At 51.2% G+C, this 27,339-nt stretch overlaps 1 protein-coding gene across 7 annotated transcripts in view; it reads left to right on the top strand.

Annotated features, from left to right (window-relative positions):
- Positions 1-1,489: 1,489 nt before the first annotated feature.
- Edn3 (endothelin 3) overlaps positions 1,490-27,339 on the top strand; it is a 45,517-nt gene continuing 19,667 nt past the window's right edge. The window contains exons 1-7 of one of the 7 annotated variants that reach the window (XM_023707530.1): positions 1,490-1,520; positions 1,612-1,687; positions 2,058-2,228; positions 2,744-3,032; positions 19,305-19,469; positions 20,433-20,510; positions 22,545-23,205. In XM_023707530.1, coding sequence (XP_023563298.1) covers positions 2,177-2,228; positions 2,744-3,032; positions 19,305-19,469; positions 20,433-20,510; positions 22,545-22,614 — 654 coding nt within the window. In that variant the 5' untranslated portion in view covers positions 1,490-1,520; positions 1,612-1,687; positions 2,058-2,176 and the 3' untranslated portion in view covers positions 22,615-23,205. The other 6 variants (XM_023707529.1, XM_004647248.2, XM_023707531.1 and 3 more) reach the window with 6 other exon arrangements.

The following is a 27,339-nucleotide window of genomic DNA, read 5'->3' as shown; positions in this document are numbered from 1 at the left end:
ACGCTGCGATTGCAGTGTGGCTCCCCTCCCTTCCTGTGTCTTCTTTCCTCCTCTACTTTAATGCCCTTTCCTACTTTAATGCTCTCCAAATCCTCACTTTCTCACCTTCAGCCATGATAAACCAGCTTACTGATTTTGCCAGGACTCCATAAACTATCTTTGTGATGATTTATTTCATATTTTAATATGGGTTATTTTTTTTCTTACTTAAGGAAATTAGTTTAGAAAGGCATTTTTGATCAGTATGGCATGAGGAAGGCTATCATTACTTGCCATAAATAAAAGATAAAATTAAGAGAGAGGAAAGCCATGGGGCAAAGCGCCAGTGGCACTCGCTGGTGCTGCGTGGTGCTCTGCACCTGAGGCTTCTTCTCTCTGGGCAAAGGTGGCTCTTGTTAGAGAGTTTTGAAGATGCTCCCAACATTTTCCAAATCAGAGTGAGGACTGACATTTTCCAACTCAGAATAAAAAGAACTGAAAAAGAGCAGCCAAGGGGAGACTTTCCAATCTTGTGAGGGTAGATAGGGTGACAGACGGGGTACTTCCTCCAATCATGGTGCCCAGGTCAGTATAATTAAAATGCATGTTCACCTGTGAAATCCTAATTCTCAAAGTTAAAGTCAGGGGTTAGGCCTTTGGGAGATGACAAAGTCACCAGGATGGACCCCTCCAGAATGAGATTAGTGCCTTTATGGAAGAGGGGCACTCGGAAGAAACCACACCCAGGAACCACAAAGTGAGCCTGGGCACAGCATGCTGATAGCATGACCTCAGACTTCCAAGACCCTGAGCTATGAAAAAAATTTTCTGGTGTGTATAAGCTGCCAGGTTTGTATTGCTTTGTTACAGTAACCCAGGCAAAGTAGTCCTTGGAGTGCTCAGGGATGGAAGCTGACGCGTCTGTGGCCGACCCTGGCTTCTGCCCAAAAGGACTTCTGAGGTGGTCTCTCCATCTGGATGGGTTTGGATTTCCTGGCCTCAGAGTTACCACGTTAGGCAAACAAGCACCCCCAGCCTGCCAGTGAGGGATGGAAATTGTAGCCCCTTTCACACAGTACCTCAGAAGTTCCTGGAGTCCTCTTCTGTTGCCTTCCAGTTTACAAAACAGATCATTAGGCCTGGGGTGGTGGGGGGCACAGGGACAATACCATGCCCCACATTTTATGAGCAGAGAGGCCAAGGTTTTGCAGATGTTTCACGTCCACTACAGGTGTCCTGAGACAGCAGGGGAGACTGATGGTCTCAGGGTCATGTCGCTGGGTTGTGCCCTGGGTGGGAAAGCCTTCCCGCAGGCTGGGAGGAAGCCACCCCACCAGCATGTGCAAGTGCGGTAAAGAAGGGGGACTCCCCAGTACCGCTAACTCACCCCATCCTTGTGACTCGACCACTGCCCCACCTTGGCGCCTAATTCCTGCCGTGGGCTGGGAGCCAGAGACCAACTGAGGTGCCCGTGAGTCACGAGTGTAAAGTACGCAGTGTCTTGGCAAACGGGCCCCTGCACAAGGGCAAGGTGTCATTAGGTGAACATTGAGAAAGGTTTATTTCCCTTGGACCCCGAGATAAAGGATAATAGCCCCCATTGCAGCCCTTCAATCATCTTTTCGCTTCTAGGGCAGGGCAGTTGCCTGGGGCAATGTGTCCAGGACAGGGAGCTGGTGGGGCCGTGCGCAAGTGAATGCAAGTGTAAGTGCACGCGTGTATGCTCTCGGCGCGGAGCTTTCCGCAGCTGTCCCGGGCCCCACCCCACCCCTTAGCCCCTCCCCCACCCTCTCCGTTCCCCTTCTCCTCCTCCCTCCCTCCCCCCACCGACCCCGCCCCTCTCTGTCCAGGTTGCTCTCTGAGCGCTGCGCTTTGGCCGTCTTCCCCGTCTGCGTCTGCAAGCGACCCCCGGTGCTCCCAGGGTTCAAAGGCCCAGCGCAGTGGCTCCAGCCCCTCGGGGGGCGGGGAGGAGAAGGGGGTGGTGCGGGAACCAGAAAAGCCGGAGCCCACAGCCGTCCAGCCCTGCGCGGGGATGGGCAGCGCGCTCTGAAAGTTTGTGACGCCGCGGCCAACTCTAGGCTGGAGCCCAGGACGCACCCGGGAGCGGCCGGACTCGAAAGCTGTGCGCGACCCCGTGCCCTGTCGTGGCCACACGGGGCCGTCCTCGGGCCTGGGCACCCGCGCCCCATCGGGGTTCATGGAGCCCGGACTGTGGCTCCTTTTCGGGCTCACAGTGACCTCCGCCGCAGGTAAGCGGGCGGCGCGCGCCTCGCCGGGAGGAGCAGCGCACAAAGGAGCTGGCTCTGGGTGGGTCCGTGCAGGGAACTGATTCTTGCCGGGGGGGTCTCCAGCGGGGCTGGCTGGGACACAGCAGAGAGGACCGCGAGGACAACCCACGGCCCCTGGGGTTTGCAGCCCTGGCGATTCGGTCAAGTTTTCATGAAGTTCAGATCTTTTCACAAAGTTTGCAAACTATCCAGAGACCTTGCAGAATGCGCTCAAAGTCCTCAGAAAGCTCCAAATGCATGCAAGTGTTTAACCAGGGCAAAGAGCTTGCAGACTTTGCAGAGAGCGGAAACAGTTTGCAGGCTGTTCACCAAGTATGAACAGAGCTCACGAACAGATCGTTTGCCACAGCTTGGGGTATTAGAGTGCACGCATGTTTTGCAGAATTGTGTTCCCCTCCCCTGATGTTTGGGGTGGTGGGTGTTGAGCTGCTATTCTATACTCCCAGCTCAGGAGCCCCTCCATGTGCCTCTTGCAGGACTTGTGCCCTGGCCTCAGACTGGGGGCTTTGGCAGGACCAGCCTGCCTGGGAGCCTTCCTGCAGCCAGATCCGGGGGGAACCGTGAAGAGACTGTGCCCGGTCCCAGCAAGGGGACTGGGGCCCCAACAGCAGCCCAGGGCCCAAGTCCTGGAGAGTCTGGACAGGGCCAGGCAGCTGAGGGGGACCCTGTGCACCACCGTGCCCGGCGCTGCACGTGCTTCACCTACAAGGACAAGGAATGTGTCTACTACTGCCACCTGGATATCATCTGGATCAATACTCCGGAGTGAGTCGGCCGAGGGGGCGGGGCGGGGGGATGTGGCCCTGGGTGAAACCCACATCTCCACATTGTGCAGAGCCTCCTCCTATCCCAGCCTGGCTAGCTGATACCTTGGCATAGATTTCAGCTCTTGCTCAGGTCTCCTGCAAGACTAGGTCCTGTCTGGAGGTTGCAGGCTGACCCATCCCTCTGAGGGTCTGGCCAGGGAGAAATTCAATCTTAGGTTTGTGAACCCATGGAAGGGGGGACCCTTTCTCTCTGAGTGAAATGAGGTAGCCAGGGGATTAGATACCTGAGAAGTCTCTCTGAGCCTCTTTTCTGAGACAGAGGAAACCCCGAAAGTTTATCTCCTGCTTCAGAGGCTAAGTGGGCTCATCCCTGCTGACTTCTGACCCTGCCAGGGTCCAAGGACTTTAAAATTTGTCTTAAGCAGGCTGCTCCCTGGGGAGTGAAAGGTAAATTGGGCTCCTTGCCTCCTCTCCCTCCCCCCAGGATGCCAAGGCAGAAGAGATATGTGGCTGCTTGGGCAGGGGCTTTTCAGGAGTGGGCTCCAGTGGTCCAAGGTCATAGACCCCCCTCTGTCTTCAGAACTCCTTAGCTAGGGCGAGCAGCACCTCTGTGGGTGATTCTGGAGAGCTGTTCAATGAAGTTTCCCCTCCCCCAAGACTCTGGGAGGATTTGCCAGCTGCCCTTCTCTCCCTCAGCCCTCCGGGAGGCCCTGCTGCAGATGCAGTCTTGCAAGTTATATAGAGGGCTTGACCTTGCTCGTTACCATCTCCTGGGCTTGGCTCTATCTTGAACTTTTGGCACTTGGACTAGGTGGCACTGAGGTATGTTCCCTGGCTGTTCTCAGGATCTCTGGGGGCTTTTGTTTACACCCTATAAGGAATTCCTGCCTGGGGACTTGGAGATGAGAGTGAACACAAACTCTAGGCCAGAAGCAGCTTTGCCTCCGTGTTCCAAGTGTCTCCATTATTGCCCCTCATGGACTTCTTTGTCCCCAAGCCCGTTAACCTTGGGATCCTCTGGGTGACAGCACTGAGGGAGCAGGTACTTCAAAAATGCAAAGGAGGTAATCTTGAGGGATCCATGTATTTGCAAAAATGTGACAAGACCTTTCCCAATGGCAGGTAGGTCTGAAAGTCATCCCACTATACCAGAATGACAGATGGGGCCAGCCTCACCAGCAAACCTTCTAGACAGCCGAGCAAGCCTGGAGCTCAGGAAGATCTTAGCTCCATTTCATGCCCCACCATGGCTGTCATAAAGTTGGTAATCATTTTGAATCAAGGGTTGCACATTTCCTTTTAATTTGGGTCTCACAGATTCTGTAGTTGATCTCGGCCCCATGATTTGCTTGTCTGGACTGTCTGATGAGGTTCCTGGACATCTGTTCGCCCACAGTAGGGAGCTAGGAGGATGAAAGTGCTGCGTGTCGGGGGTCACTGATTGCTTTCTATTCTCGGGCAGTACCAGGGTCACCTTTTCTTATAGCCTCCACCGCCCTGACACTTGTCTTTTCTGATTCTTATCCTCCTGGCACTGTCATCTCACCAAACTACTTTCCCAGACCCGAGGGCTCTAGACAGTCAACCAGAGGACTGGGTCCAAGTCTTGGGTGCAATCCCAAGCTGGGCACCTAGAAGGAGAAGGAAGGAAGCCAACTCATGAGTGGCTAGGGCTAGGGGTGGGTTTGGAGATCACCCCAGTTTTCTGCCTGTTCTCCCTACCCCTGAGCATGAGCTGGGAAGGAAGTGATTACTTGAGGTATGAAGAAGAGGCTCCGCCAACCCCTTGTGGTTGAAATCCTGCTGGGAATTCTGGGCTGTCCATGTGTGCCCAGCGCAGCTATGGATCTTTGACTTTTTCCAAGATAGCCAATGCGCTAACTTGCTCTCACAGTTCGATGTTCCTCTCCCTTCTGCCTCCCACCCTGAGCATTCTAAACATTGGGAAAGAAAAGGTCACCGTGGTGTTTGGGCATCCCGTGAGCTACTGGAGAAAAAAGGGGAGAACGGCCAGACTCGAGCGCTTTGACACTAAATAAACTACATGATATATAGAAGGTTTCGCTGGCTGGGCCTCCCCCTCCTTCTCCCTTCCCTCCCTCCCTAACCCCTCTCCTTTCCTTTCTTCTTTCCTTCTTTCCTCTGTCTCTTCTCATCATCACTTCTTTCTCTCTTGAAACTACTGATGTATAGCTAAGTCCATTTAGTACCTTTAAAGTACCCCAGACAGCACTTGCTTCAGCAGCACATGTACTAAAATGTCTCAGACAAGGTTGCAGTTGGGGTCCTAGAGTCTGAATGCTGGTCCGCTGGGAGATGGCAGACGTAGTCAGCGGGCGCAGGCCTCCGGCTGTGTGTGGAGGGTCTCGGCCTACTTCTGGCTCAGCGCACTTGTCCAGTGTTTCCTTTGCTGTCACTTGCCCCCTTCTCCTCAGCAGGCTTCCTGGTCTTGCTCTCAAAGCTTCAACACCAGGTGCGGTCTTCACCAAGTCCCTGCAGCTGGCTGGTTGGAATCAGAGGGGCTTTGGTCCTCAACCCTGCACCCAGATGCTTGAGCTGTGGGTGCTTTCGCGCTTTGGCACCGCTCTTCCTCCTTATGCCCATTTAAGTGCATGGAGATGAAGTCCACAATCCTGCTCTGTCTTTGGAGGGCCCTTGCATAGAGCACCAGGTAGGGGGCATTCTGGAGATGTAGGCTGTCTTCACAGATTAAACTCTGCAGGAGTAGTGTGCGGAGGTCCTGTTGAGACCCACTGTGCATCTCCTCATGGGACAGTAACTGTGTATGTTAGGCTTAAGGGATTAGTCACTTTAGGAAGAACCTTCCAGACAGAAGATCTGAGATTTCCTGGTTCTTCCACTTTTTTTTTTTTTTTTTTTTTTAGTTATTTGCTCTCTCCACATTAACTCAAACTCTTTTTTTTTTTTTTTTTTTGCTAGGACCTGAGCTTGGACAGCCCTTTCTGCCAGCATTCAGCATACACTAGATGAACTGTGGATGCTGGCGGACTGACTGCACAAGCCTGGCCCTGTTGTTCTTTCCTGTCTTCACTTGGCTGTGGGCTAGTCTGCAGCGCTTTCCCCTGCACGTGAGCTTCCTTCGCCTAGAACGAGTGGCTTTCCTCACTGAACTGGCATAGGACTGTGTATTTTTCTGGGGCACATTACTACAGCTTCCACCATATTCTCCAAAAGTCTGGCTCCAAAGAGGAAACAGATTTGTCCCTTGGCAACTGCATTTCCTGGCCCTATAGAGGAGGCTAAGATCACAACTAATTGATGAGCCTGTCATTCTCCTAAAACTTTGTTTGGCCACTTCAGAAACCTGAAGTCCCCACACCCCCAAACAGGCCCTGCACTGCAAAAGGAATCCAAGATCAGGGCAAAAGACATCCGATCTTGATCATATTGTTTTGAAAACTTTGCAAAGAATGAAATAGTAAGAGGAAAGGCTAAGAACAAGAAGACACACACTTATATCCTTGTTTGCTTGGGCCTGTGCTCTGTGAGTCTATAGAAAACTACAAGTATCCTAGCAGGAACTGGGTTTCCAGGTTTTCCAGAGAGGCAGAACCAATAGAATGTGTGTGTGTGTGTGTGTGTGTGTGTGTGTGTGTGCGTGCGCGCACACGCACACTTACATGGCTTGCAGAATTGACTGACAAGATCATGGGTCTGGCAGGTCTGAAATCTGCAGACCCACGGCTGGAAATTCTGGGCAGGAGCTGGCAGCACAGCCTGGGGCCTGAGGGCAACACAGAGGCAGTGCTCCTTCATCTTTGTGGACTTCAGCCTGTCCATGAGGCCTTCAGTGACTGGTCAGAGGCCAGTCCCCCTTACGAAGGGTTGTCTGTTTTGTTCAGTATCTACTGATATAAACACTACCAGCACGGAAAAAGATGTCCACAGCAATACCTGGGGTGGTGCTTGACCAAACACCTGGGCACCATAACCCAGCCAAGGTGACACCTAAAATCAACCACCACAGGGCCATCAGTCCTGACTGTCCTGCAGCAGCTGGCCCCCTTGAATCCTGCTGAAGAGTGGAAGCCAGCCTGTTTGCTGGTGGCTGAGCTGCAGAACACCCAGCAAACTGGCCTGCTGCGTGCCCCCCACCCCACAAGAAGAGGGAACATGCCATCTGTTCATCCCCCCACGGACATATGAAGGAAGCGCTGTGAGGCTCTGATGGTGACCGTGTTTTCCAAACAGAGCTCTGAGCCACATGGCTGACAAGGAGGCATGCATTCAAGGAAAGAGCAGAGCGGGATGTTGGAAATCATGGCTGGAGCAGGAAATCTGGGATCTGCTGCTCTCACATGCGGGCATTGGCAGGACGAGTTTGGGGAGGGAACTCAGTGTCTGCATTCTCACGCCAGGGACCCTGGCTGGGGCTCAGCTTGGCCATGGGGTGGAGGCACCATCAGCTCTCGGCCTCAGCTCTAAAGGGTGCAGACTCTAGGCCAAGTGTGGGGCAGTGATGTCAGGGTCTCCCTGAGCTCCTACAGACTGCCCATCTCCTGAAGGATGTCCAGCTCGGCCCTCCGGGCTACCCCAATATGTGGTATGCTTACCTAATTCCACAGGATTGACATTCATTTTGCATTCCTTTGCTCTAGACAGAAGGTTAGTAAACTAATAACAATAGCACTGTTAGTAAGAGTAATAATACTAATTATTAATAAAGCCTTTGAACTTGGATTTTAATATATTCTCCCTCAGAAAGACAGAATTGCCACAATTTCATCTTCTGAGTTCTTCAGGAAAGACGCATCTGAGCATGTTTCCAAGAATACACTGTCCAAATCTGAGAACATCCTGATGGGGCAGGGGAAGCTGGAACCCCGCTTCCTGTGTGCTGGAGCCAGCTGTGCCTCTGTCATGTGACTTGTGGGACCCTGATGGAGGCTACTCTGTGCCACGAGCTGGGCGTGCAGGATTGGTGCTGGAAATGTGGCGGCCTTGTGGTCTGAGGCTCAGCACCTTTGTGGCCATCACAGGCTTTGGAAAGTGTCACTTTCCTGAGAGCAAGGGCGGGGCGGGGCGAGTGATGAGCTTGCACCAGCCCACTGCAGCTGCATGTAGGCCCCAGGCTGGCGTCCCCTCAGATTTACTGGAGGCTGAGTCACTTGTCCAGGATTATAGAGCAATTTTGCCAAGTGTAGGCCTCGCTGGTGTGGTCAAGTTGCTGCTTACACCCTGGCATTCAGCATTGGTTTGTGGAGTTGCTCATCTACCTGGCATTGGGCGGGGTGCTATGAACAAATGGCATGGTCCCTTCGTCCCTGCCTGCCTCAAGGGGCTTAGTTCTTTGTCCTAGTGATGATTCTTATGTAGGCTTTTATGTAATAAAGTACTCCTGTGCAGTATTGTTTTTATAGGCGTAAATGAAGACCTGAGCTAAAGCCCAAGCCTTTAGTTCATTGCATGTCCTAAATTTTACTCTGGAAATACAGTATTGCCCTGCCGAGAAGTGCGTGGACCTGTTACAGCTTGCGTGCCCTTGTTGGTGCGCTCTCCAGATAGGAGTGAGCGCTCAGAGCACATGGCTGGCAGTGATGCTCGGATGGAGACAGGCATCCATCCAGAGGGGAAAGCGAAACTGGCAGTCTGCTTGTTCCATGACTGGGGTAGGATGGTATATTTTGTGGCTGTCACTTGAAGCCTTGCCCTGTCTTCTTGCTACCTGGTGTTGTCACCAACCCTGGACAGGGACAGGAGATGGTCCTGCTCGAATCCCTTCCTCCTTGTAGAAACAGCTTCATGCTTACACTTACCCTTTGGGGTTCAGACTCTCAGGGTCTTGAGGACACTGGCTGTCGCCACCCAGGGCTACCACCAGCCCTGCAGAAATCGCTCCAGATCAGAGCCGGCTCTCCTACCTCATCCCACTCTGTGCTTGGAAGGTGCCAGTGAGGAGAATGTTCTTTCTCGAGAGTTGCTGACCTGCACCTCCTAGGACTCTCCGACCTTGGCCTTTCTCGTTCTCCTGATGTGTTCCTGAGAAGCCCGCACCCTGTCCCCACGGTCTTGTAGCGCTTGATGAGGCTTGCTGGACAGTCTGTATTAGAATTCCATGAGCTTAAAGTTTCTAGGCCCTGGGGAAAGGTGCGCCTGGCTGCTCTGCTGCTGATAAGCTGCTTGATAAGGGCACCAGCGGCCAAAGGTTGTCCCAGCAAGACGAGATGCAGTCTTGCCCTTCTGCCCTGCCTCTGGTGTTCCTTATTGCTTCTCTTTAGCCCAAGTATGCAGTTGAAATGTTGTGAGGAGTGGGGCATGATGCTTTTGAGGTTGCCAGCCTGGGCTCATTCTGCACAATGAGAGGTGGAGGTGGTGACAGGGGCCACATGGAGATGTCCCTTCAGGACAATATGGACAACCTCTTGGAGCCTCCTAAACCTGTGGTGGAGCTTTGGGAGGATTCTTCTGATTTCTCACATGACCCAAATCCAGCAGAGTAAATATAATGCTGTAATTCGCAGCTGATAGCCCTAGGGGGACCAGGTCCTCATTTCTCACGTCTCCCTGAATTACTCAAGATATGAAGTGGGTGCCACAGATGGAAGGTCACTAGGAAGTGGCCCTTGGAAATGCTGTGGACTTTGGCTTGTGAGAAATCCTTCCCTGGAATGCTGTAGAGAAGCACGTGGGAAAGGAGGCTGTGCTGGTCGGATACAAAGGGATCCTGAGTGCGGCTTGGGCCAAGCATGGCCTTACGCGTGAGTGTTTCGGTTTCCCACACTCAGGTCCACCTCCTCCTTGGGAATCCAGCACACTTTCAGATCTTTGTTTTGAGTCCAAGTAGCATAATTCTTAGAGCAGTTGATGGCAAGATGATTTAAAATTTGAGGGCCTTTGGGCAAAATTTCAGAAAGGAAAGTTGGAAAGGTCAATGCCCCCAAGGTGACCTTTCTGTCAGGTTCTCACGGATGCGAAGCCGCAGAGTCAGCGTGGAGAGGTGAGATGTCCAGGAGCGAGGACAGACTTGGCTGGACTGCAGCAAGCCCGTGTGGGGCTGGGCGGCAGTTTGATCTGAAGCGAGAAAGCTGGGTACAAAGAGGTTGTGACCCTATGTGACCCCGAGGGAGCATTTGGATTTCTGCTACATGAAAGGGATGTTGCAGCTAGGAACTTGGCCTTAAATCTGAAGGCAGATGAAAGTCTCTGACATCTTTCGTGTGGTTTATTCCTACAAGAATTTAAAACAAAGGCAGCTGGAGGCACACAATGCTTTCCTTAAGGAGGGCCAGCGGTGGCAGCTGACGACAGCCAGGCTTCGGTACTCCAGCCTGCCCTTCCCCACTGGACCCGCAGTTTCACAGTGGGTCTGGTGGGAAGCCTTAGAGGGGCCATTTCACGGTCATGCTGACCCCATCTCACCACTGCTCTGCTTGCAAAACGTGCAGGACACAGAGAAGTGCAGTGTCATGTGAGGAAACAGTTTCAGTGGAAAACAGACTTCGGGACATGGAGAAACATGTGCGTGTATACACAGATGTGCAGCACACACGCACAGGTATGTTCAGGCACATGCATGCATGGGTGCCCATGCAGAGACACTGTGCCCCCTTAGGCATAGGAATCAGTTGTGCTCAGAAGGCAGACAAGTCCAGAGCAAAGCTAAATGCAGAGAACAACGCCACAGCACAGAGTGCTTGTGCCAGTGTAGTTTGGGGGCCTCTAGTCTAAATCCTGGCCCACTCACCAAATCTCCCAAAAGCCCACAGGACAGACATCTGGTTGCATCCTCTTCTGCCCTGGCTTTGAGATTTAGAACCCAGTGTTTTCCCAGAGCTTGGTGTCTCTCAAGAGCTAGAAGTGCAAGCCTGGCTACTATGGTGGCCTCAGGCACGGGGAGCAGGAAGCCCTAATAAGTAGGAATTCTGGAATACAGCACCTGGGCCTCTGAGCTCTGAGCCTAGTGAATTAAAAAAAAAAAAAAACAACCAGATTTGTTCCATGAACCTGTAAGAAAGACACCAGGACAGAGGGGGTAGGTGACACAGATGGCCTGAGGTGGGCAGCTTCATGCCCCAGCCTGGGGCTTGTAGAAAATACCTTTGCTGAAAGTCGGAAGCTAGTGATGGAGAAAGCAGAGGGCTGGGCCTCTTTTCTGGATTTTTACAGATGTGATTGGCACAGACTTCTTGGAGGGCTGAGAGTCAGAGGTGGTGAGGTTGTCCCTTAGCCATAGATGTTCAGCAGCTACCACAGCCTCAGCAGGAAAAGTAAAGACACTGCAATGTGATATTTCAAAAAATCAAAATGAGTGCAAAGATGAGAACAACAGATACCAATGCTTGAGGTAAGGGGGGTGGGATGCAGACATTGCCTGCCCCACTGCACCCTTACCTGGCCTCTCATCTTATTTGAGGATGAAGTGTGTGTCTCTTGTTATCCTCATGGTGGCAAGACTGGGCCTGGCCACTAAAACCTTTTATTTCCCTAACATGAAGTCTTTGGAAACTTAGCCAGCTTGGTTTTTTTTGAGGGGGTCTTAATCCAAAAATGGGTGACATCAGCATTTTTAACCCCTCCCTAGATACCTCCTCCTTATAAAAATACTTGCTCCCCGTTTTACTCTCTGTTTCCACTGCTGGCAGCTATTTTGAGCTCCATCTGTCTGCAGCTCTGCATAAAGTTGTAATGAGACGGGCCGGCAGACACAGTTGCTGGTGCCTGCATTTGAGACCGGAATTCATCAGGGTCAGGGTCATGGGGCTTGGGGATGGTGGCTGGGGAGAGAAATTCTGTTCTCTTGATGCATTTGGGGTACACAGATGGAAAGAAAAGTGCTCACTCATAGTTGGCCTTAGATAGCTTCATTCTCACTATTGGAGGAGTTTGTCTCTCTAACTTATCTTTTGTTGTGTTTGCTTTGTAACTTTTGAAAGTCCAGCAGCACACAAGAAGACCAGGTATTTTATCTCTTCTTCTTTCCTTTGATCCCTGGCGCTTCTTCTAGGCAGACTCCCCCGTGTGTGCCTGCCTTAGAGGAGGACTGGCTCTGGGTTCCAGGAAGCCAGAGGGTGGGAGATGCTTTAAAGCCCAGTCTCACGGTCATCAGCTGCGGAAGAATGTCAGCAGCCTGGACTACAGCTTCCTAAACGCACTTGGTGAGATCCCAGAAACTTCCTAGATTGAGTAGGGCAGAGGGCCCCGTATGACTGTAATTCTCTTGCTGGAGTGAAGATCTAGGGCTTTTGACAAAAATCGAGCTACTTGGAGGTGCTCAAGTAAGATGAGGAAGCTTCAGAACTTCCATGTTGAATTTGAAGCTGGATAGATCTTTGGAGGAACTTGCTAGCCCTTGAACCCCGAAGAAAGGGTGCCTAAGAAGCGCCGACAGACAGTGAGTCTGATTTGTATTGAGTTTTGAGCAGCCTCTGGTCTGTTCATCGTGGTGTTGATGAGTACTACACTATTACCAAACATAGTCTCTCCACTTGAAGCCATCTGGAGATCATACTCCTTCTAGGAAAAACCCTCTGAGATGAGCCAATTAAGGATGAAAAAGTAGAAATCCACTCAATCAGCCAAGAATTCTGTATGTTTGGGAGGCTGGGTACAGCCTAGAAGTAGTGCAAGCGTGGATGCACTCGCTTCTTCCCTGTCTTCCTTCCTTCAGTCCTTTTTTTTCTCTTTCCTCTCTCTCTCCTTTCCTTCCTTTCTGAAGCAGATGTTTGTTATTGAGGTATCAGTCGTTGCTGAGCACACACTAAGGGCCAGGCGCCTGCATGCAGAGGCCCACAGCGCAGACAGAGTCGCTCCATCGGGACAGAGTCGTGCTGTTGCTCACCCCAGGTACATACCAAGGCCAGGTTTCATGGATGTCACATGAGCATAGAAAATCAGAAGAAAGTGGCTGTCAGCTTTGTGCCTGAGGCTAGGGGATCAATACTCAGTAAACTGTCACAATTTCTCGGTGGCTAGTCTAAAGCGCATGCGCGCGCGTGTGTGTGTATGTGTGTGTGTGTGTGTGTGTGTGTGTATATATATATGTATTACCTTTAAAAAGTTAACGCACAACCCTCAGCCTATCACTCGCACTTGTTGAGGTTTCCAAGTATGCTGGCACTATCTGCTCTTCCAGGGGCTACCAGAGTTGGACCTTACACTGTGGGAATTCTCTGCAGCAGAGGTGAAGCTCCAGACTGCCTGATGTGCACGTGTGCTTCCCGCTTATATAATCGAGGCTCCTGAGGAGTTGCTTCCTGGTCCATTTCCTTTGCTGGAGGTGAAGGGCAGCCTATGGCAGGCCTAGCATGGTGGACTAGCGTAAGGATCTGATGACTGGACAACGAATGGCCTTGTAACGGCAGGCCTGAGTGAGGTCAGCTGAGCATCGGGGACTGGGATCTACACATCCTGGGGTTGGAGAGCCGGGAGGTGCTTGTGCCCACCTGCCAAAGGACAGCAGGAACTAAACTACACATTTCCCAGTGGACACATCTGGAAGGAAAGGACTCCCGTGAGCTTAGTTTGTTGGGTTTTGTCCTGATTCTGAACATGCTCTTGTGTGTACTGGTGCAGTGAAGAGGCTCTGGTGCTGTTCCCAGCAGCCACTGTTGCCATCCCTTGAAGTGAGGTCAGGGGACAGTTAGAGTTCACGGGTCACAAGCAGCAGACACCTCCAGTCTATCCATCGAGGCACAGAAGGCATTTACTGGAAGGACGCATGACGCTCCCAGTCTGGATTGAGGAGGAAGAGTACGGGACAGAGCTGGCGGCTCCATCGGAGCAACTGAGTGGCTAAGGCAGGGTACAGCTACCTGCCAAAGACAAGTCCCAGGACATTTTCTGATCTTTAGTCTTTGCCCAGGAGTTTTAGGAAAGAGAGGGCCTGATTGTCCCAGTTCAGGTCATCTGCCAAGTCCTCAGGAGAGGCAGGTGGGTGGTCAGTTTCTCAGTGACCTCCCACAATGGGAGAGGGATAATTCCCCAGAGGAATATGGTTCTTCTTGGTGCTGGGGATCGAACCGAAAGCCTTGCACGTATTAAGCAAACACCATCCCTGAGCTACACCCCACCCCCCAAAAAGGAACTCGAGGAGACAGAAACTATGACTGTTGGCCTCAGGCTCTGAGAATCCCTACTGCTAAGTTACTGAGAGCCTGTTCCTGTTCCGGAGTTCATTTCTCCCTTCCCCTGTGCATGTGTACACAGCAGGTTTCCACTAGATGTTTGCTGGATTTTGTTCACAGCCTTTTGTGTATTCAGCCACTTCCAGTAGTTGCCGCATCCTGTCTTACTCATTAGAACAAAGTTCTAACTGACGAATGTTTCCAAAATGGTCCATGAAGGTGTCAGACACTACCCTTCTTGCTCAAAAGGATTAAAGTTGGGAAAGTTGATAAATGTGGTGCCTTCTAAGAAGGCATTTCATAAAATCAGAAATAGAGCCCTAGTTAGAAAGCCTGTCAGGGTCTTGGATTTGCTTCTCCAGGGAATGGAGGGGTGGTGTCCTATGACCATCCCAGCCCAGCAGCTGGGCTGCCTCCTGCCTGTCTGCTTGTGGGAGGCAGTTGTTTCGCCTCCTCCTTGGCAGTCCACAGAGGCCCACGTTGCCTGTGCTTCCCACTTCGGAAGGCAAGTGTGACCCCAAGGACACAGATCACGTTCTAAATGCAAGGTAAACATATCTGACTCGTTGGGGACACATTCAGCTAGAACATGGGCTTGTTAAAATTAAGAAGATAACAACTACATTTATAAATCAACAAATAGCATCAGGCAGTAATTTTGTCATTGTGGCTTGTCACCTGTCTGGCTTCATTTTAGAGGACAAAACACTAGCCTGTGAGTTGTAAACCAAGATGCTCATGAGGGCCAGATATAGCAAAAATAGCCTAGAAAGGCAATTGTATAGCAAGATGGAGTGCTTATGTGTGGCCAGCTTTGGGCAGGCACTGGCATGTTGGAAGCAGAGACGGGTATCAGCACAACTTCCTGTTATTCAAACAAAGCTTGAAATCGGGGCTTCTGAGTGAAAAGTCCAGCTGCAGCAGCACACTCTGCTGATTGGGTGCAGCTCACCAAATGCCAGTCTGCTGATATCCGAGACTGAACTTTTCTGCGTACGGGGTCCCTGTTCTGTCGGGTCCCCTGGAACCTACGCCCGGGCCTGCACATCGAGCCTCTCAGCAAACATTTGTTAACTGCCACTCAGTGAACCCTGGAGTTTTGGTGAGGCAATGACTGCATATGTCCAGAGAATGTTGAATCTGGCACGTGAAGGCCCTTTGCTGGTTGCGAGGTCGGCCTTTGCCACCGTCTGCATCTGTCCATTGGACTTTAGGCACGGAAGCCAGTTTCCTGCTGAGAAAACGGAGGATGGTTCATTCCTTTAAGCAAAGGCCACGTAGAACTTAAAAACAGATTTTTTTAAAAAAGAAGGGCATGTGGCTTATTTAAAAACTTTTTGTAGAGACAAGATATTTTCAGGGTGGTGACATAGGTGATGATGGATGCAGGAGATGGGAGCTTTTCGTCAACAACACTTCTACGTGATGTTCAGGGAATCATGGCATGTAAGGAATATTGCGGTAAATGATACTCTGACTCTGATGAAGGATGCTGTGTGTAGGTATGCTGAGGGCCAGTTTGTTACACCAGCGCACACAGCGGTGGATGTTGTGTCTGTGTGTATTCTGAAGGGCACACTGTCTTTCCATCTCGCTTCTGCTGCTCTTCTGCATAGGCCCTGAGTTATAACTGATGTTTGAACAGATGGGAGAGCTTCTCATTTCTACAAAGACTTGCATTTCCTAAACCCCACTGCTGAGCGGGGTAAGTGTATCAGATTCAAAGTCTTAGTCAAAATAATTTCACTCTTGTGGTCTCACCCTCAGGTCTTTCCTGTTCCCCATTTAGGAGACAGTGACAAAGGGAGTGAAAGAGCTGAAATGCAGGTGCCAGTGGGACTGCAGTGGGGAGTGGTAGGGTGGCAGAGAATGGCACTGCTGGACCGTGTGCTTCTCTGATTCCTTATTACCCTCGTTTATTGCTTGGCCATGTATCTCAAGCCCTGGCTGTGTGAATGAGGTTTTTCTACCTGATGCAACGCAAGACTTCCCAGTCCAAATCAGTAACATAAGAGGCCAACTTGTGTATTGCTGACTCTCTGCTAAGTGGTTTCCATGTGGCCTGCCATTCTACTTGTTCAACAACCCTTTTGTCAACCAGGAAGGCATTGAGATGGTCATGAAAGGTGCTACAACTTAGTGGAATGAGGAGGTACCCCTCTGCCCTCCATGTACCCTGCATATATGGCACACACTGGCTTGACTCATTTCTTGTACCTGTTGTCATAGTGTGGAAACATGTGAATTCCCAGAGGCACAGGTGTGTGTGCCTAGCTGTATTCGTATCGAACTTAAAATAACACTAGGCAGGTAATGGGGCTTTAGCAGATGCTGGAGATTCTTTGTGAAGATGTTCATGGTTACTGAACTCATGAGGGTGAAAAGAATCCAGTCTTGCCAGACAAGAGGTATCTCACCATTAGCTGCTAGTTAGTTACTCAGTCAACAGTTTTGACCTATTCAGCCTTGTACTAGGCCTAGGACAGGTGCAGAAGAAGTGAAAGATCCACCTTCTGCTCTTGAGGAGCCACTCACTGGCTCTTCGGCCTGGCTAAGACGCACCTGTGGTCAGGCTCTGCGACTGAGAAGGCCACCCACAGCTCTCCTTCAGCCGCACGGCCTCATTCCATTGCAAAGAACGTGCCTCTGAACACTATCCTTTCTTCTGCATCATGTTCCAACTATGTAGGTTACTGGAGCTGCCTACTCGAAAGTTCTGAAGCCCACTCTCAGGGTCCTGCACATGTCTTCTAGGATGTGACACTTGGGAACAGGGCTCAGGCACATCACCCCAGGCTTGGGGGCAGTTAAAGTAGCTGCTTGCAGGCCAGAGGGTAGATGGAGCTTGCGGGTGCGGTGTGGGGCATGTAGGGGATGCGGACCTCTTTGGCACAGGAGGAGGACCAGGAGGGAGAGGGGCAGAGCTCTTCAGCCTGCAGTATTCCAACATGGGCTCCCCAGGGAGACACTGATTCCTAAATTCAAGGTGGGCCTTCCTAGTGCTTTGAAGCTGTATTTGTCCGGGTAGAGAGGTAGGATTCTTGTTTAAGAGCTTGTCAGACTTAAAATCTTTGAATGTGTGGGAGGTGGGCCTCCATTTGGAACTGCTGTTGCGGAGCCTACAGATGTTGGGGAAAGCAGCTGTACTGTCTTCCAGTCCTCGGGAAGGGGAGCGTGTGGCTCTGTAAACAAGCTTTGAAATTGGTAGGGCGTTTGCATACCAGCCCGGCTGCTGGGGAAGTGCTAAGCACGTCTCTATTAACAAATACCCTGTTGCCTTGTTTCCTTACTTAAAACACTTTAGAGTGTTTCGCTCCAGTTGAGTGGCTCTAAATCCATAAATGCATAATCAGCTGACAGCAATTTTAAAATTGCAGGTCTCACTGTTGATGGAAAAATGGGAGGCTTGCTCTTCCTTGTGTGTAATTTTCACCGAGAAATAGAGGACTGGATTTAATGTCTACACTTAGAGATTTAATGTAGCCCTCATACTGAAAAAATACACCTTTCGCCAAATCCCAACTCACAACAATGGCTGCATTGTTTCTCTCCCCTCCCCCATTTCCCTGTTTCGAGAATAATGGGGTATGAGAAAGGGTTCAGCTCCTAATAGCACTGGACCCTGCCTTCCTTCTTCATTTGCTCAACAGCCAGGCGTGCTTGGCCAGCAGGGAGCCAACACTCTGCTGTGTCTCCGGGCACTTGGTGGGAAGGAGGGGAACAGGGCCTCAGCTCCAGTTCCCAGCCCAGCAGGGAGCAGGGTCTTTCTGAGCATCGGCTCACTGCGGGGCACCCCTGCCCAATTTGCCCTCACTGGCTCCAAAAGGTTCCATGGCGTGTATTCCTAATGAAAAGAAATTCAATTTGATTTTATTTTGAAAACACAGGGAGGATGTCAGGCCACCCTTTGAGGTGGATAATTGGTGATACTCCATGGGGCTCATAGAAACCAAGGTGGTTTAATCTCTGGGGAAGAGCAGGAAGACCAAGACTTATTGGAAAATTGGCTTCAGCCATGTAGGTTTCTTCGAGGTATTATTAATCTGTCCCTAAGTCATATTCAATAGTAGTAATGAATTAAGCATATGGTTTTAACTTTCCCCCACTCAACTGGCTGTCTTCTTTCTTCTCTGGAGAGCAATGGGTTGGATCTACACAAACATAAGGACCAGATTTAAATGTTTATTGCTCCGAATACCCTCACACCCCCTCTTCCCTATGCCAGTCATAAACAAAAAGAAGTGGTCAGTCATCTTAGACCTCTATTCTGGCTTCATAGCAAGACTTTCCTAAGGCCAGTTCCATCCTTGGCCCTCCTGCCACTGTGGTGACAGCACCTCTCAGAGGGCACGGAGCCTCCCTTCGGATCTTTCTCGCTTCCAGGAAGTGGTGGGTAGAGGTCAGGGCCCATCCCTGAAAAGCATAGTCCCATCTGTCCTGTCCTCCACAGCGTGCAGTGCAGGGTCTGTGCTACACACAGAGGAAACCGTTAGAAGGGGGTTGCCTAGGATGCCTCCCAGTTGTAGATGCCCAGGCCTTACAGGTACAGTGCTCTGGCCCAGGGGCTGGGGCAAGGCTGCAGATGTGGACTGGCATGTGGGACATCGCAGATGGCCTTGTTAGGTCTTTGGGTACAGAAAGAGCATGCACAAGGCAAGTTGCCCAGTTATCCTTGTTTCTTGACTCTCGCGAACAGGGTGGGGGAATAATACTGGAGGCCTCGTCCTGGTTGTCAGGGGTGGAGAACAGAGCTTGCTCTAGGGCGACCCAGACTTGCATCGCTTGTTTGGCCCAGAAAACAAGAAATCTGCTGTTTGGTGGCAAGGCCTAGAGTACAGAGCTCGAGGGCATGCCCACGTGTGGCTCCCTGGGGAGGTTGAGGGGCTGTGGTGTGTGCGTGGCTCTCCAAGGACAATGACCCCCTCCCGGGGTCCGCATCTTTCTGTCCCTGCAGCCTCACTCAGCTTTCGGGGTATTGGGTGGAGGCAGGCACACACACTTGTCTCTAGAGCAGTGGTGGCGAACCTCCTACACTGTGCTACAGCTGGCTGGCTGTTACCACGGAAAGCCCGCAAAGGTTCGCCATCCCTGCTCCAGAGCCTCGCAAACCCAGAGGCTTCCCAGCCAGCAGGGGCCTGAACGGGAGGCCCACACGCTCTCCCTTGACTTTACGTTGTGCTTCGCAGGCAGACTGTGCCCTATGGACTGTCCAACGACAGAGGAAACTTCCGGAGCAGGAGGTCCCCGGGGCTACTTCCAGGGAGCGTGCAGACACCCTTGCGCTGTATGTGTGTGGAGCCCGTCGACAAGGTCTGCGTACAGTTCTGCACAGGGACACTGGAGGCCAGCAGGTAGGATGCCCTTTCTTGTCCTGCCCATTTCCACGTATGAGCCCCCAACAGACCAGTCCATGCCAGGGCGTCTTTCAAAGCCTGAACAGGCCGGCGTGGCCACGTCCTGGTTACCCTGGTCCTGAGGACGAGCAGAGGGTGAGTGTAGACCCCACAGCCTGCGGGTCCTCTGCTCCAGGGGGCGGGTGCTGTAGCCCCTCTGACAGCCCCCTGCTGCCTCCTGCTGCCTTTCAGGTCTGACTCTGGTCCCCACATGCATTTCTTCTGACATGAGTAGCACTTTGCATAAATCTGAATAAATTGCCAAGAGTTCAAGATTGATGAATTAGCCACCTCACATCCATTAATGTTTAGCTTCTTCACAAGACGGCATGTGGGGCTCTTGGCTCTTGCTGTGCTGCTCTTCAAGGGGAGCCTTGGGGGGATCACTGGCCTGAGTTTTGCAGCGCTCTGCCCCTGTGTGTGTGGGGAGGCTGATCGGTTCGGCCCCAAGGGCGAGTGGGCGATGGGGCTTGCCCAGGCACAGCTCAGCTCACCTCTGCTTGGAACTTTCTCTCCTCATTCTCTTCACCTTGGGCCATGACTTAGCAACCCCGCGGTCAGCACTTCAGAGAGCTGGTGTCAGGGATGTGACTTTCAGACATGGCCTCAGCTAAGAGAGCCCCGACCAGGGCAGGTGCCCAGGTAGTCGGAAGTCAGGACCTGCCCTCTGAAAAAGCCAGCGTTAATTGCATTTCACCACCCTCTGGCATTTTCCACATCTGATGAATCAGAGGATGCACTGTGCTGAGCAGGCAGCCGCCCACCAGGCGCTCCACCTTCCCAAACTGAGCCTGAGACAGGGTCCTGGGGGGAGCGCACTAATGCACTGGCTGGAGGGGAAGGGGAAGGCATGATGTGCCACAGAAACCCAGCCACACAGAGATGTAGGTTGATTCATTGAAACTGGCTTTCTCCCCACAGCCATTCCAGGACAGCAGAAAAAGCAGGCCAAGAAGAGAAGGGGACGGCCGGCGCGTCCCACCTCGGGCTGCGGCAGAGGTGAAGACCGGGGCGCTCCTCTGGTGGGGCAGTGTGGGGGCGGCGATGGTCCTCGCGGCCAGGGGTCCCACGGCTCCCGTTGGGCTAGGGGCAGAGCAGCCTGAACCGTGCCAGCCCCCTGTGCCCTGTGTTCCTCCCAGGCCCAGCAGGCCGAGCTGCCCAAGTCCTCTTTAGTTTCTGCTTCTGCAGCAGCGGGACTCTATCCTGCCCCCGCGGCTCCTTCTCTGGTGGCTGTTTCCGGACAGAAGTGAAGCTCCTGGCTCAGCCCTGGGGGTCACACTCCCCGCTTTCACTTTATCACACTTTGATCCTGCTTATCTTTTCGGCATACGAGATCCCTAGCATTTCCTGCAGCCAAGCTGGGCTTTGTCATTCTATCCATCAGAAGTCATTATTAATGACTCACCGGCACATCTGCAATGGGATGGTAATTTATGTTCATAATAATAGCCTAGAGGTGGCTTCGGTTCCTACAGGCACTGATCAAGGGAAGATTAAATCGTGCTCAGTATACAGGAGACTTTCCGGTTGGTGGCAGAACTCTTCCAGTGGTCCACAGAGGGATCTGTCAGCATCCATAATGAAAATGGAGAGGAAGGAGCGGGCAGGGGCAGCACGGAGGTCCCTGGAGGGACAGCCAGGCCCCAGCTGGTTCACAGTTGGCCTCTTCATTCTTTTCCCCCTTTCTCTTTTCCTTACCCCAAACCAAAACTTCACTGACTGAGGGAGGGATGTAATTAAACCATCCATCCGGTGCATCATTTATTCATTCGGTGGAGTCGCTGAACACCTGCTCTGTGCCAGGCGCAGCCGGGGACAGGCCGAACGAGGCTCTTCTTCAGGGTGGTGAGGCAGACACAGAGGAGGGTGGTGCACAGGGAGACATTGCAGAAGAGAGTAGGCGAATGAGGCGGGGGGGGGAGGCGCTGGGGTGGTTATGAGTTGTGACTGGGGGGACTGGAGCAGTCTGAAGAGCCAAGGGGCCTTGACACAGAAGCGTGAAGGAAGCGAGGGCTGGAGCGCTGAGGAGCAAAGAAGAAGTAGCGTTTCGTAGGGGAAACAGGAAGTACAAAGGCCCTGAGGTCTGTTCAAAGGTTATCAGAGGACGCCCTGCCCAGAAAAAAACACAGATGCCTCCACTGCCGCCCTGGTTGTTATCATTCTAGATATCATTATATATCAGAAGGTGAGATTGAGACTGGGAACGAAGTGGCCCCCTGGGAAGGTGGCTCTTCTGGGTTTTTCCTGTAGAAAACTTTCCTTGGGGAGAAAGGCTTCCATGAGCTTCAGTCCCTGCTTTCTTGTAAGACTCGGGTTGGTAATGTCCAGATTCACATTCTTGGAGTGGCAGCTGCTGCCGCCGCTGGCTCAGGACTGGAGACAGGGCTGGCTGCTGGAGGGCTCCCTGAGTCCACACCTGCTGAGAGCATTCTTTCCACATCCTCCCCTTCTGATCGCAGGCTGTGGTAAGGGGCAGTACTCAGACGGGGGCTCAGCTTGAGCCATGGTGGGCGAAGTGGCCCCTCTTGGCTGGGGAGAGGTGGATCTTGTCCTAATGCACCTGTTTTCTTTCGTTCCCTTGGCTCAAGACAGGCTCATGTCCAGGACAAACAAGGCCCCTGGGCCTTAGGCACCCACCACTGGTGATCGCCCCCCCATCCCATCCTCTCTGCCTGCCTGCCCTCTCTTCCAGCAAAGAGCCCTTACTCACACGCAGTTCAAATTTCCACTTCTTTAGGGACGAGGAGTGAATTCGCCTGGGGTAGAAAACCCACCCAAAGACTCCCCCCTTCATAGCACTACTCCGAGAATACCCAAATCTAAATGACCCCGGTTTCCCTAATGGGTAAAATGATCCCAGATGTGCCCTGGGGCCAGATGCCCGCAGCTCCAGTTTCACGCAGGAAATTGTTTTTGGAGAGGTATGGCAAGCCGGAAAGCCACTTACTGGCTTTTGACAAGACTTCTCTTGGCGAGTAAGTGGACACCGAGCTGGCTGTCTGCAAAAGTAAACACGCGTCTGTCTCAACCTAGATGCACGGCGCGTGTGTGGCCGGAGCAGGCCGCCTGCCCCGTCTGCTGGCTGGAAACTGGTGAGGGGTGAGCTGTGGGCTTCAGACCTGGGTCATAACCGAACAGTAGTTCTCGAGTTTGAAGCATGTATTTAGATACAAATTTTACTCGTGCTTCGTGCCCATTTAAATGGTGTATGTCAGAGAAAGAAGACAGAAGAAGAAAAGGAAGCCAGAGGCCTGGACATTGGTGGCAAGAAGAGGAGAGAGTGTCTACTGGTTTTGAACAATAGGGTATGTTCTTGTACCTGGACTGGTCCTGTGCATCTCCTACAGACACCAGGCCTGAGCACAGCGATGCTCCCAGGCCATGTTGGCAGGAAGCCAGTTATAAAGACGGGGTGGGGGGGCCCACGCTCAAGGCTATTAGGTTGAATATTTTGCTTTCATGAATAAATGTAGATCTTTGGGGAGTGGCTTCAAAACAAACCACAAACACAAACTTTATAAATTATGTAAATTCCTATTTATGTATATAATTGGCAACATCTGGGAATTGTAATGCCTGCTGGTTCTAAATCTCCTTCAGCTGTGTTCTGGCTGCGCTGCATCAACAGCGAGTGTGTGGGACAGGCCTGTGTCCCCTCTACTGGGTGCTTTGGGCAGAAGCCGCCCAGCTCCCCACCTGGGCAAATGCCAACGGCATGCCAACGGCAGCAGGAGAAGTCTTAGGTGGTGCACAATGTAACGTTGGCCTTGACTAGATGTTAAACTCCGAGGAGTGTTTCATAAGTTATTACAGGTATAGAAGCACATATCTATCATGAGGAAGTGAAAGCAACCGATTTGCTAGCAGGGTTTTGTACAGTTTAGAGAAGCGATTATTTATTGGGGAACTGTTCTCTACTTCAATTCCTTTATGGGATCTGTTAGAAGTAAAGTCACTGTATAGATACAGAGAGATTTTTAAAATTGCATTCTGAATCCAAACTCATATTCTTTAGAGCCTGAGTTACATTTTAAAAACGCATACGCACTGTTTGGCACGGTAGTGAGATGGTATCTCGGAGAGAAATTCATTTGTTGTGCGAACACTCAGAAAATACTAACTGTCAAATGCATAATAAAAAAATCCAAGAGCCTGCTCTGATTTGTGGGTTTTTCCTTTCTGGTGTTACATGCATGGCACACATCACCTTTCCACGGACCTCTGAAGGGAAAGGAGGGAGTTATAGTTCGGGTCTACAGTCAATTACGGAATGAGATGAGGGCCTGCTTGACTATTAAAGAAGGAGTGGGGTTTGGGGACCGTCCGAAGAAGGTACAACATTTGAGGCAGCCAGAAAGAGAGAGATTTGAGGAGAGGGTTGGTGGCTTCCAGGCCTTCAGGACGCAGAGCTTTCCCCTCTGGCCTACGGGAATGACAATGGCCCATGGGATGCCGGGGAGGGGACACTGCTCCGGACACCTGTGAGCTGGGAGCCAGAAGTGATCACGAAGCAGCAGGTTTTAGCCTTTAGGATTTTGGAAGGCAGCTAGGTTCACCACTATACCACAAATGCGCCTTTAGCATTTTGGAACTTTGTGGGGGTTGGGATAGGAGGGACTGTAGGTATTGATTTATTTCCACTCTTCCTCCTTGCCTCTCTGTCCCCTCCTGAATCCAGACTCAGAGAGCACCAGAGGGAGGTGCATTGGACAAAGACCAGGAGGCGGCCAAAGAGCAAAAAGAAATCCAATATTCTGAGTAGGTTTGATCACTATCTAGTCTGCGCAGACCCAAGAGCCTCTTGTTTTAATTAAACTCATTTTAGACAGTTCTAACTGATGAACTGAGAGGTGGGTACTGACTTACTCAGCAGGATGTGGAGTGGCGCGCAGCGGGAGGTGCAGGTGCTCAAGGGAGGCGTCACAGCGGGCCTGATGAGCGACGCAGACACCTAGGGCAGGGCACAGCCCGCGAGTTCCGGGAGCTAAGAGAGTCCAGCCGTGCATGCGGCGGGTTGTCCTGGTGGTCGGGGAGCTGCGGGCAGGATGCCCTACAGAAGTCACAGGCCCAGCTCGAAGGGAGCAAGAGCTTGAAGATGCGGAGTCCAGAGCACTGACCTCGCGGGCCCGCGGAGCCTGTGGCCCTGCTCTCCCAGAGCGAAGGGCTGTTGCGCCTGGACACCCGGCTTTACCACCAGCGCCTAGGAGATTGAACTGAAACGCTCAGGCTGGGTCTCCTCATTCACAAAAGGGGTACGATACCCGCCTGGGTCCTCGGAGCTTTCTCGAGAGATCCATTGAAATCTGCATGGCTTCACACTTTCAAATTAGTCATCAGGCCCCCCACCTTTTTAATTTTTGCTGAGCGTTTCTTGTGGAATCACACCTTTGTACTTAAAATGTGCTTCAAAGTAATGATGTTACTTCTGATTTATGAAAATTGCCAGTTTATTTCTTTGGTGTAGAAGATATAAGTTCTTCCAATCCCCCAATTCTTACATGCAGATTCCTAAGTATTTTAAAGCTTAAGCGAGTCCAGGTAGCTGTTACTGCGAGCAGTACAAATCCACCTCACCAGCTGTCATGGCCACGCAATTGCCTTTCATTCTGCTGGCAGCAGGGCTCGGGGTGGTTGAGGTCTGAGTGGTGTGGTATTTCGTGTGGGAAAATTGTGAGAAATAGTAACACATTACCCTAAACTCATAGACCAGTTATATTTCCATATATGTTGGGATTAAATAGGAAGATACTGATGCAGTCTGGGGGAGACTTCTCAGAGGACAGAAATAAGAGTGAGCCAAGCCAAAGCATGCAAGACGGACAGCCCAGGGAAGGGGAGAGCCCAGTAGGGCTTCAGAGCCTTAGGCGGGGACGAGGCATGGCCAGAGGACAGTAGGGAGAGCTCTGGGCGACCTATGGCCTTGGCCCTGCTGACTCTGCAACCTTGGAACCACAGTGGCATGCCTGTAGTGGGCGGGGCACGAACGGTCCCTGTCTGAGAGGATGAGACTCAAAGGGCGAAACTGCCTGGTCTGTGTTGCACTGGTTCTTTGTTTTCCTGCTTCTTAAGCACACCCTAGATGAGGCCTCGAAGCTTCTTCCTGAAACCATCTCACCAGAAGAGGAGCAGCCGTGTAGCTGAGCCCTCTGCGTGGCTGACCCTGGTGGAGACTCCCAGATATTTTCTAGGGCCGGGAACTAGGCCTATTTGTGTTTTGCTGTATATTTATTCACATGAGAGGGCAAATAAACATAGGCCATTTGGAGCCATAAAAACAGGGGAACACGGTGAGTCTTATACAGAAGAAAGGAGTAAGAATTCTATGGAAATATGAAATACATTGCTAGTAAACCATTTGTGTTATTATGTGACTACTGGTAAATATTTTATTTGTATACATAGTGAGTGTTTTGGTCTTGTGGGTCCCTTGTTGTCTGTTACAACTATTTTGCTACGCTGCCTCTGGAGCACCCTGGCCAGTGTGCACAGCCTAGTGCTCTGCAGGGAGTCGCTGGGCCAGGTCAGGCCAATAGGCCGTGGCTGCCACGGTCTTCTCTACATCTTTGTCTTCTGCACATATAGCTCTCTTGAGCTGTGTGAGTGATAGTTTCGCTGGGGATAGAATTTTGGGTTGACACTGTAATTCTTCAGGTGTCTGAGGATATCATTTCATTATCTTCCAGTATCACCCAGAAATCCTCTCTAAGACCCATTATCCTCTCTTCGTATGTAAATTGTATTTAGTCTCCTGCGGCTTTAATATTATTCCTCTTCGTTGTTGGTGTTCTCTGTTTCAGTAGGGAGTGACCAGTCAGAGATTGTTTCTCTCTCTCTCTCTCTCTCTCTCTCTCTCTCTCTCTCTCTCTCTCTCTCTCTCTCGTCTTTTTGAGACAGGACCTCACTATGCAGGTCAGGCTGCCCTTCAACTCACTATGCAGCCCAGGTTGGCCTTGAATTCACTGCAATCCTCCTGCCTCAGCCTCATGAGTGCTGGGATTATAGGTGTACAACACCACGCCCTGCTCTACAAATCATAGCCTGGTATAACTTTTCATTGTGTGGGTCCCTCCTCCTCCCTTTTCCTTATGTAAGGTTTTGGGCTTTATCCCCCAACACTGCTTCTCTAGCCTCTTGGTCCCTATTACTTAATTTTCAGTTAAAATGCATCTTTCCTTTTCTCTTTTCCCCTTAGCTTGTGTATTGCATATTCTATTCTTTTTCCCCCTACATTGAGTTTAAGATTAAAAATTAAGGGCTGTCATTAGAAGACATCTTAGGTTATTTGGGGACCAAATTTTCCCATAAAAACAGGGGCCATCTGCCAACCCCCACACACCTCCCTTGTGCAAGGTGTGTGTGAGGAATCCGACACCCCTGCTAATGGTTCTTATTTATTCCAGAGCGTGCCATCTTGTTCATCCTTCAGTGTAGCTCCATAATCTAAGTACTATTATTGTCCTCGTATGCTAGATGACCAGGAAACCCGAGTGCCAGAGGCGTAACTTGCCCAGGGACTGAGCCAGAGCGTGCAGCACACTTTTTCTTTGTGGTTCACTTTATGCTCACTTGTGCAGTTATATAATTAGTGACTGCAAATGACAGAGAAGAATTAAGGCTGACAATAATTATATGAAGAAGGTGTTTTTAATTAAAATATTTAACAGGTAAACCCGTACATGATTCAAAAGTTAAAGCTATCAAGAAAAAATTCTATATATAGAAATCTTATCCTCATCTCTGTCATTGGCACAATGTTTCCCTTTGTCCTTAGATATTCATTTTTATTATGCTCTGGTCTACCTCTTTACATTTCACCATGCAAGTAAGT

Source organism: Octodon degus, unplaced genomic scaffold (genome assembly GCF_000260255.1).
Source record: "Octodon degus isolate 3935 unplaced genomic scaffold, OctDeg1.0 scaffold00296, whole genome shotgun sequence".
Lineage (NCBI taxonomy): Eukaryota > Metazoa > Chordata > Mammalia > Rodentia > Octodontidae > Octodon > Octodon degus.
Note: the sequence above shows the minus strand (reverse complement) of the source record. Positions and strands in the feature narration are given on the sequence as shown.